Source organism: Strigops habroptila, chromosome W, assembly GCF_004027225.2.
Source record: "Strigops habroptila isolate Jane chromosome W, bStrHab1.2.pri, whole genome shotgun sequence".
Lineage (NCBI taxonomy): Eukaryota > Metazoa > Chordata > Aves > Psittaciformes > Psittacidae > Strigops > Strigops habroptila.
The window spans coordinates 435,072-446,126 of NC_044301.2; the positions used below are offsets into that span (position 1 = coordinate 435,072).

Sequence of the window (11,055 nt, forward strand, 5' to 3'; positions counted from 1 at the left end):
GGCAATGCTCCTGTATTCTTCCCAGGCCGCCTGTCCTTGCTTCCACCTTCTATAAGCTTCTTTTTTCCCTCTAAGTTTCCTCAGCAGCTCCTTGTCCATCCATGGAGGTCTCCTGGCCCTCCTGCTGCACTTTCTTCTAGTCGGGATGCAACACTCTTGAGCACGTAGCAGGTGATCCTTGAATATCAGCCAGCAGTCTTGGGCCCCCCTGCCCTCTAGGACTGTATCCCATGAAACCTTACTAAGGAGGTTCCTGAAGAGGTCAAAGTCTGCTTTCTTGAAGTCCAGGGCAGTGAGCTTGCTGCATGCTCTTCTCACCGTCCTGAGGATCTCAAACTCAACCATCTCGTGATCACTAGAGCCAAGGCTGCCCTGGAGCGTTACATTTCCAACCAGTCCCTCCCTGTTGGTGAGCACAAGGTCCAGCATGGCACCTCTCCTCGTCGGCTCCTCTACTGCTTGAAAGAGGAAGTTGTCTTCCACACAATTAAGGAACCTCCTGGATTGCTTGTGCCGGGCCGTACCGTCCCTCCAACAGATGTCAGGATGGTTGAAGTCCCCCATGAGGACCAGGGCCTGCGAGCGTGAGGCTGCTCCTATCAGTCTGTAGAGCGCTTCATCCACAGAGTCCTCTTGATCAGGCGGCCTGTAACAGATCCCCACCGTAATGTCCCTCTTACTGTTCCCACCTGCTGAATATATAATCTTCCATTTGCTTGGTTTGGTTGATCCTATTTTAAATATGAAACAAAGTCTTTCTTCATGCAGTTTTGTGGATGAAAGAACTCTTTTGTGAACTAGATAACATTGAATTAATGTATTTTCCTTATCCTAGAAGCTCTGAAGCCTGTATTCCATTACACAAACTCTCTCCGGCAATTAAAGGTACAAAATCATTGTCAGCCTTTGTAATACTTCTGATGAAGTGAAAGTCATTATAAAATAATGGTATTTAAAAGGTGCTAGTCTGACTGGCCTCTTAGCTGCACCTACCAGCTCATGTTTCTCATATTACCATATTTAGGAGTGAGACCTCAAAAGTGCTGTGTTGTGGGGGCTGGGTAGGGACTCATGCAGAGAGACCAAATCCCTGATTTCCAATAGCAGAATAGTAGAAGCACCAAGCCTCTGTCCTCCTCTAGCCTCCTTCTCCCATCTGCTTATTGCTAGTGTGTCATGTACTCTGCTAAGGAAAAGAAGGCAACACAAAAATGAGCAATCTGATACAACAAGCAGTGCTAGGTGAACAGGTTCACCAGAATGAAGTGTGGAGTGTCCCAACTGTTTTTTCTTCCAGGGAGGAGTGTGTTCTCAAGGCATGTCCAGTGTTCATCCCTGTGAATCTGCTCTGAACTACCCAGAGACACAGCCCGCTTCCTCTGAATTGCACCCATTTAAATGTCTTCACCAATAAGGGAGGACTTGCAAGGAAGTGAAACAGGGAAAGCCTAACTATCATATGGCTTTGCTCTAGACTATATGTGGTACTGAGCTTTACTGTGTGGTTAACAGACAGCATTTAATTATTTCAGGCTCATCGTTCCCAATAAGGGCTATTCGTCATTAGATCAGAGTCCAGATGAAAAGCCACTGGTAGCCTTGGATACAGACAGGTATGTGAAGTGTTAATAAAATTATATATATTATGGTGCAAGAAAGTTTTCAAGCCAGAGAGCAGCACTGAAGCTAATTCCTGCTGAAACTGCTCTTGCAGGCCACTTGCAGTCTTCCTTGCTGTGCCCTTTGGCATATGCTGTAACCAGTCTGTGTGTGCAAACACATAGGAAGAGATGTGATTAAAGAGCACTTTGATGGAAAGGTCTGAGTGTCACAGATGAAAGTTGTTTTCCAGACTCCCTTGATGTAACTTCTCTGTACCTAAAGTACAGCTTCATGGCACGAGAAAGATAGGGCTAACCAGGGAATACAGGTCTCTTTATCTGTTGTTTCCTTCTTTGCTGTATATTTTGCAGTGATGATGACTTTGACATGTCCAGATATTCTTCCTCAGGATACTCATCAGCTGAGGTGAGTTATACTCTTTCCTGCCATCCTTGCCATGAATGCTAATAGTAGAGCAGCCAGAAATGACTTAGAGTAGCTTTGTGCTGCCAGAAACAGCTCCACAAGGAATTTACCAGTGGTGTAGACTCTGTGAACCTGGAAGGGGCCATGGCAGAAACTGTGTCATGTTTCTTTCTTCCCCAGTCATCCAGTTGGCTCCATTCCCACACTTCCATGGCACAGACACAGATATGCCCGTCAGCTGTTTTCACAGATACCTTTGGCTTTACTCAAGCTTTTTCCAGTTCTGCTCAGTCCTACGGTGTTGGCCCATGTGGTGCAAAAGCATCAACTTGTCTGTCACAGCAGCCCAGCAAATGTCTACTTGCCAAGGACACAAATAAAGGATGTGCTGTGATTTCCAGTTCTTGGGGGGATTTCAAAAAGAAAAGGCAGGGAAGCTCAGTCTTGTTAATCCCTCTGCATTGTTTCTGAATATATTCCCAAGATCTCTTGGGAATTAGTTGTTCAGACTCTGGCTACTGCTTCTGCGGGATCTGATTTTACATCCAGGGTGCTGAACAGATATTCTGCACACAAGCCACTGAGAACTCTTCCCACTTGTATCCCTTCCTTGGGCAAAATATCTCTGAAACACAGAGAAATGGCCAAGAGCAGGGACCAGATAAAATTATCTGGGCCATCTCTGGGCCCTGATGAAGTGTTGTTCACCCAGATCTGGCTTGACAGCACTTGAATCTGAAATTGCAAAGAGCCAAGAGGCTTTACCACCTTTCAACTGCTATAGTGCCCCAGACTGAGAGGAGGCACTGCCCAGCTGCCATTTAGTTATCATTATTACATTGCTTTAAATGAAGATTCATCTTCATGGAAAGATTATTCCATAATAAAATAGTGTATCGACTTGCTACTCTGGAATATCTCACTCTAGATATTCCTATTCTGGAAGAAGTTGGAACAACAGAAGGCAGCCCTCACCTGTGGTCAAAAACTGGGGCTCTTTCATTAATAGGACAGCTGCTAATGATAGGGAAATACATTCCAGAATAAGGGACCTCCTTCCTCTTCTGACCATCAGAAGGAAGAAGTCTCAAGTGTTTGTTTGTCTCTTTGTCTGTAGCAGATCAACCAAGACTTGAACATCCAGCTGCTAAAGGATGGGTACCGGTTAGATGAGATCCCAGATGACGAGGACCTCGACTTAATCCCCCCTAAATCAGTCAACCCTACCTGCATGTGTTGCAAAACCACTCCCTCCACCACTTGTCACATCCAGTAGTGAGGTCAGCAGGCTGTGATCAGTGTTTTCCACTATAACTGTAAAACTTAACAGCAATTGCTTCCTCCTATGGTAGGACGTGCACCTCTTTGTGTTCATGGAGCCAGGAGAAACCAAAAAATTCATTTTATGACTGGTTAATAAGTTATTTTAAACTATGGTTAAACAAAAGAGAAATTGTTCAGTGTCAGGCAGTGCCTGGCAGAACTTACTGGTCTGGAGAGCAAATACAGGAGGGTCCAGAGATACCTCCTTGGTTTGTGTAGGCACTGGAGAAGTTTTGTTAGGTTTCTGTTCCAGAATGGAAAGGGTCAGATGGGGCTGCAATTATTCATGCCCACCAAAACCAATCCATCTACAAGTTCAGGGGTAAGTCTGAGGTGTCAGGGGGTTTTACCTGTGGGAGGGGGTCAGTTCTTAATTCATTCACTAAACCTGATTAATTTGTGTAACGAAATCATATCATAACTGGGGCACAGGAATGGGAAAGGAGCAGGGCATTTTTTCTTATGGCAAGGCTAGCCAGGACTAGCATGACACAATTCATTCACTTGCAAAGAGGACAAATAGGTGGCATTTCACTGTTAGTACTAGTTAGAGCTGTTGTGTCACATATCCAATGCAATCTATCCTTAGTTCCACAATAAATTATCACCAAACACATCAGATTCGATCTGCAATCCATCCATGCTCTTCAGGGATTCAGTCCTTGCATGTGAATACCATACTTCTGAGTTCTGTACAGTCACATATATTGACTTCAGCCTATACTTCATTCCTGTGAGAATCGTCTGCTTCCAAAAATCTTAAAGTTTGTTCAGCTAAGAAAAAATGAGTCCTGCACAAGACAGGACTAGAGCTGTGCAGTCTGAAGGTCAATGCCAGAAAAGCTAGTTGAAGAAAGCACATTTTTACAGAGCTTGGCTGTTGATATTCTCTTGACACTGTGTCTCTTGGTGCCTGTGGGAGAGATTTGTTAACACTGAAGGTATTTCTGTGGTGGTGTCAGACTTCAGACTTAAGGGGGGGACACACACACGACTCAGCTGCAGCAGGATTATGAACAACTTCAGCTGAAAAAAACATGAGAGGAAACTACTGTCTATCCCATCTCTGCCCACTTGTGAACCAGGCTTGATCTGTGTTAGAGATGTCCCATGTGAGGAGCAATTGTGTTTATTTGGTGCTGGAATAGCTGGGAAACTTGGAATTACATTAGGTGCTTGAACTGAATTGCCAGTTCACCAGCAGATTGTTTAGAATGCAAAATTATTTCTGGAATTAGGAAACATGTCCTCTCCTTGGTCGTTCTTACACTGCTGGCTTCAGTATATGCAGGACTTGGGTGATAGATGGGCTAGCATTTTTCTCGGAGATTAAAACTTTTGCCACAGTCATGACTGTTTTCCTGCTCTGCCAGGAGGAAGGACCACCTGCCTTGCATCAGCGCTTGCTTTAGAGCCTGGGGAAAGGAGAAAGAGGGGGCAATTCTGAGATTCCCATCAGAATTGCACTGAGTCACAAGATAGAGCCTGAGCTCCACTCTGAAGGACAGATCACCTGTCTGAAATCTTCATGTAGTGAACTGAGTCTTTAAGAAGTCCTCTTCGTGATTAGGAGGACACTTATTTAAAATGGGTTTTCACTGTGCAATGCAAGGCATGGTGTCATCCACGGCATGTGAAAATGAACAGGCACACAGGACTCCTGGGCTTTAGTATTCACTAGCTGGCTGTGGGCAACTGTTAAAGCTGTGTTTGGCCCCCCTCCCTAAAACAGGGCACTGCCACCTTGGTTAACTTGCCAACTCCTTTAGGAAGAGTGTTTTTCAATTGAATTCTCTCCTTCTCATTCCTGGTAATGCTGAGAGGGAATATTTCCAAAATGTTTCTAAAGAAGCACAAAGCATTAGGACACCAAGTCTTCACTTCTTCCTTCGTGTACCTTCTTTCCTCTCCAGTGCTAGCTCAGGTGTGAGGTTAGCAACTTGTCTGGAGGGGGGTGAAGAGCTCTAACAATGCTGTGTAGGGAGAAATGCTAAAAGGGAAAAAGCATTCCTTAAGGAGTCTTTTTTTAAAAATGGAGGATGTAGCCAAAACCTAACAGAAACCCCACGGTCGAACCAAATCCTAGAGGACATGGCTGAGTCTCTTTAAATGTTTACTCTTCTAAAGCAGGACTTTGCAGTTCATCACTGGTACCATGCAACATCTTCATTGCATTTATCCTTTTGGGTCAGTCTCTGTGCCTTCCAGCTGGGCTGCATACACTCAGCCTTTCCCACAGCCCTTGCTCAGGAGCTCAGAGCATTTCACTGTGCCTGCTAGAGCAATGAGGCATCTGTTTACATGGGTCAGCCTTGGGAGACTGCAGGTCCCACAGGTCTCCATCATGCTGCTATCATGTTCAAAGACAGAATGAAGATTGCTGAGACTGTATCTCCCAGGGCTAACACCTCCCTTCTGAAGGACAGACCTTCCCTGATAACCACTGCCCCATGGCGCCATGACCAAGTCCTTTTATTGCCCCTATTGTTGGTTTTTGCCTGCCACGTGCCCTGAGGCATTCTCCATCCCTGCAACCCTGCAACCACACTCAGCCTCTTGCATTTTGTGATGTGTACCTGCTTCCAGCACAATCCTTTAGGGTCCCTGGGAGGGAGATTAATTTAAATGTTAACTACACCCAGTGCTTCCTCCAAATACAAACAAGCACAAGACAAATGTTTTTTCACTGCACACAGAAGGAGCTGGTTGCACAAGTAGCTGGTTTGGCATAACAGTACAGGACCATAAAATGGCAATTTTTTGGCTTCTCCTCTCTATGCTTTGTGTTCATATATTTTATTCGGGGAATAAAGTGGAAATGGTGGAGAAAAGTAGTTACCTGTGTAGGGTCATTATCAGGAAGTCTGAATGGATTAAGACAATGCACATGTGGCTATCAGAAAATTGAACACTAACCCTTCTGAACTATAGTCCCTTAAGCAGGTTATAACCATGGGGCATGTTTGTTGGCTCGTTATGGAATATGATGGATGGCCTGGCAGTATGTATCAACTGCAGATTGGGCTGGGTCTCCCTATCTGGTCTTGTGTTCAGACCTTTGCTTCAGCCAGAAGGTTTTCCTCATGTTGGAGATTATGCTGTGGTGACTTCCCAGGAAGGTGTATAAATACGTGGCTGTTCTGGCACTGCTCTCCTTAAACCAGTCTCTGCTGCCATGGCCCAGAGAAGGCAAAAGCAAAGAGCACAGACCCTGACTCTCTGTCACAGCATTATAAAGCCCTGAAATCTGCAGAGCTTCTGAGCACTCTCCTAACTGCAGATCGATTGCAATAAAGCAAATTGTTCCTTGTTACAGTCTTTGCACCAAACAGATGATCTTCTCAAGCCCTGTTTTCAGTCCAAAGTCATACAGGGGGAGGAGTGCCACAGAGTATGAAAGGCTGCACTGCTGTCCATCTAAATCACCATGCAAATAGTATAGTTTCCTCATATTGATGCCTCCACAAAGGAATTTGCATTTGATGCCTCCTAAAGCCAGACTGGCTTTTTGTTAGGATTTTATGTAATTTTCACCACTAAATTACCTGAGTTTAAGCAAATCGTTTCTTTTTATCAGTTGTTAATTTTGCCCTTTAATGTGAGCTGACTTTGGACTCCAGGGTCTCAGCACTCAACTATCTCTGCAGTCAGTCTGCAAACTCACTATTTCCACATGTCTGTGTGAGGGGGAATATCCTCCTATTGTTGAGAAAGGTCTCTAGATAGGATGATCTAGTCTGCTTTTCTGGTGGTTGTATAATAATGTTTGGCTGAAAGAAGGCTGATGAAGGCAACCATCCCAGAGGCTCATTTGATGTCTTATCAGACATATCTTGAAACCAACCCTTGGAAGAGCCACTGGATCATATCTGACATTGCTGCATGTTTATCCCCAACATGTACACTTGGCCATTGTGTCTGCTATCCTGTTCTGGCTGTCTTGCCTGCAGATACCTTGCAACTGCAAAAGCAGGCGGCCAAGCCTGCTGCACAGACTTTGAAAAGGACTTCAAGGACACTGTGTTCCCCAATGGACAGGATGGACTCAGCAACTTCTGGTTTCGCTCTCTGGCTCCTTTCTCAAAAGGAGGAACCTGCTCTGCTCAGCTGTGTGCTGGCTGCCACATTGGTCTGCAATCCTGAGCAGAATCCTTTCCTCTCCATCCAGAGTCTGTCCTCTGGCTGGCCTGCAAGCTGCACAATGGCATGCAGGAGGCTTGAAAAGTACAGCACCCTGTATGTGACTCAACAGAAACATAAAGATGCTTTTGAAGAAAAAGGAAGCACCCAGCTGGGCACCACATGGAATGACAGAAAAAGGAAAACAAGCAGTAACTAGAATGGTTACCAAGTGCTGTCTTAGCCTAGGGCAGATCCCAGTTGTCCAAGTTAATCTATCTCAGTACAGTGCTGATACCAGCAAGGAGCAAAGCTCACTTTCAGATGCACACACCAGAAACACTGTGTCCCTGAGCTGGCACTGCAGCCAAATACTACTGCAGAGAGTCTGCTGGACTGTTAGAGCACAGAAATGAGATCTGGAGTCCCTTGCTGCCGTTGGCACATACTACATGTTTGCTCTAACCTCAAGCAAGTCACATCCCCTCTTGATGTCCATTCCCTTCTGCAGCACAGGGGAGAAAGCTGCCTTCCCAAGATGCTACCACCACCCTGCATGGATGTTGCCAAGTGTGTGGTGGACACCATTGATAGGATAGCTCTGCAAGCAAGATGCAAGAAGCATGCTATAGAAGTTTTATGTGTATTTTCAAAGTACTACAAAGAACAGCATCACAATTCTTCTTTCCCTCTGTTTACCATCTGATGTTGTTTGCATGTGCCAGAAGGCTGCAGGGTGGAGGTTAGTAGAGAGATTAAACAGCTTTGGGGGCAGATGTTTGGCGAGGTTGTGTTTCCCAGTTATTTGGCAGCTGGCTCTTGCACAACTAGCTTCTCAATCTGCATGCTGCCACAGAGAATGTGTAAGAAGGTTTGGTGGCCCAACAGCACCATCCCCTGCTAGTGGAGTTAAGGAGCCTAAGAGTGCAACTGGGATAGTGAGTGCTAATGGGAGGGAAGAGGGCATTGAAAGGCTCCTTTGGGATATTCCCATGGCAGTTTCATGCTCTTACTTTTAGCATCCATGTAATGATCTGAGGGTATAAACTGGCACTTTTGCCTAGGCTCTTCCTTTAACATTCTCCCTTAAAGCTCACACAAAGTATGGCCACTCTTACCTAGAATGAATCAGGCTTTGTCACCTGGCTTCTGCTTGGCTCAGCAAGCACAGGCTGCATATGCCACTGTAAATATACCCTGGCTTTGACCTCTATCACCCTTCAGAACTGACTCTTCACATCACCCTCCTATTTCTACTTCTCATGTCTCAAAAGAAACATCTGCATAGATGTGCAGTGCCACAGGACAAGCTAGGCTAGGTTGAGCCTAAGGGGAAGGCATGGAAAAATGTTCATTTTAAGGTGCTTTTCACCTTGTAGGAGAACATGGCATCCTTGTCACTTTCTTTCAAGGCTTTCCTGTGTGAGGGATTACTCCAAACCACATCTCATCAGAAAAACCCACCTCTATTACAGAGCCACACAAACCCTGAAGCAGAAGGGCCAGCAACTTAGTATAGAGGAATAGGTTTTGTGACCTGGGATTACCTACAGAAGATTAATGCCAGACTAACCAGGTGCAGGTTTCTCACAGGGGTTGGCATCTGTATTTTAAGTCCCTGTATTTTGCAGCCGAGCTGCTGCACTGCTTCCAAAAAATTACAGCTACATGCCTCCTTTGACCCCCTTACCACTGGTGGCAATCCTAGGATCACAGCAGTTAAATGCTGCCTGGCTGAGCACTCCTCTGACAGCTTGCTGAGAAGGCAAAGGCCGAGGACTAGTTGAGATTACATGGAGCAGAGCACCATGGCCCACACAACCGTGCAGCAAGCCAGATTGCAGAGTGGCATGGACAGCAGCATGACAGGTTGCAGCTTTCCCTGGTGCCTGCAGAGAGTAGCTCTTCCTGTTGTTTCCCAGACCCAGAAACTGGTGGTGGCTCCAAGCCTTTCTCTTTCTGTAAAAAGCTGCTCCAGCAAAAGATGAATTTGCTCCAGGAAGGAGCCCATCTTGCTGGTTGTGCCTAGTCTGTGGAGCCATCCCATGGTAACAATTGGTGATACAGGTGGTAGGATTGCATCAGGGAGTGGAAGGTACAAAAGAAGCCTCATTAAAATGTGACTGTCTCAGACGTGTTACTGGAAACCAGCACAGTAGGCACCAGGAAAAGAAAAGGCTACCAAAAGGCCATGCTGAGATAAGTCCCATTATCTGCTGAGATGTTTGCCCTCCTGGAGCAGCATTTCTCCCGTAGTTGCCCATCCAGCTGCCCCAGATGAGCTCACATGGAAGAACCGCTTTCCACCTGGACTGCCTTCTCCCTTCTGCACTGGTCCCAAAAGAGTTGCGACCCACCTTCCCCAAGCCTGCATGATTTAGGATATGAGAAGTTTGCTGGGAGATGTAAATACAGACCCACAGAGAGAGATGGAAAACTTGGACAAGCTCTCTTCGCAACAGTCCTGGTTTTTATCACCTTCATCTCCATCCCCAGCTCACTGATTTCTCTGCTCAGTTTTTTGCATGGAAAAGCTGGGATAGCAGCTGTGTTCAGCTTGTAGCTGCCTCTGTCCTGAGACAAACCTAAGGCAAAAATCAGACTAGTGGGAGATCCAACAACTGTGATGGTGGGTGAGACAGAGAGCAGGCTGGGATTTCTCTTCACCTGCCTGAAGGCAGTGGGGCTGAGGGTTAGCCAGGCTAGTGTAAAACCTTGGTGTGAACCAGCAAGCCAAGCCAGCCACCTTCACCCTCCCAGGCTCAGCTCTGTGGGGGGTCTGGGACCCAAGCACCAGGTCCCAGGCCTGCCAGCCCATGTGCAAATAGACTGGAGACCAGCAGCAGAGGCACAGGTGGCACAGAGGCACAGGCTTCAGCCTGTTGGCTGTGCCCTTGCTGTGCTGGGGCGGGGCTCTGAGAGATGCACTGGTAGGGCTATAGTTGTGCAGGAGAAAGACTGTTGCAGAAGATGAAGTCTTCAGGGGAAAAAATTCAGAAAGCTTTTTTTTCTCCCCCTTTTTGCACATTTTTAATCACTTTTACTCTTTCCATGATGGTTATTGAACCTTCTGTTTAATAAAGGAGGAAATGAGTCACCATTAAATAGCTTTCTGAAGGGTTCTGAAAGCAGGCATCATTTGCATGCAGAGCTAGTCTGTGCCTAACATGCAACTTCCAGACCTCATTGTACATCCTTTAGGTGAGTCACCATGTGTGCTGTAGGGACTGGGATGGGAGAGTCAGCGCTGACAGTCATGTCAAACAGCCACAGCTTCCCAAACTGAAGAAGAATCAGACCAGGAAGGGAAGAAAGCAGCAGTAACAGTAGAAGGATAGCTAGTTGTCATGGGTAAACTTTGGTATCCATGTCCAGTGGCTAGTTCTAGAATCACAAGCCTTGTTATATTGCACACGTCCTCCTTTCACTCCTCTTTTCTCAAAGCATCTATCATCTCTTTCCCCCCCCCATGCACTAGTGATGAGCATCAGAGGCAGTTGCACCAAAGTGACTCTCAGCCCAATTCTACATCCCACTCTCCCACCCAAGGCAGTCTGGGCAGTTGTTTGCCATCACAAGTCTTTT

At 46.1% G+C, this 11,055-nt stretch overlaps 1 protein-coding gene across 5 annotated transcripts in view; it reads left to right on the forward strand.

Moving 5' to 3' along the window:
- LOC115601769 (protein FAM219A-like) overlaps positions 1-8,087 on the forward strand; it is a 93,073-nt gene extending 84,986 nt beyond the window's left edge. For 2 of the 5 annotated variants that reach the window (XM_030472159.1, XM_030472161.1), the window contains exons 4-6: positions 1,533-1,613; positions 1,974-2,028; positions 3,146-3,304. In XM_030472159.1, coding sequence (XP_030328019.1) covers positions 1,533-1,613; positions 1,974-2,028; positions 3,146-3,304 — 295 coding nt within the window. Of the gene's footprint in view, positions 1-1,532; positions 1,614-1,973; positions 2,029-3,145; positions 3,305-7,301 lie in introns of those variants that run through there. The other 3 variants (XM_030472160.1, XM_030472162.1, XR_003989478.1) reach the window with 2 other exon arrangements.
- The last annotated feature ends 2,968 nt before the right edge of the window (positions 8,088-11,055 follow it).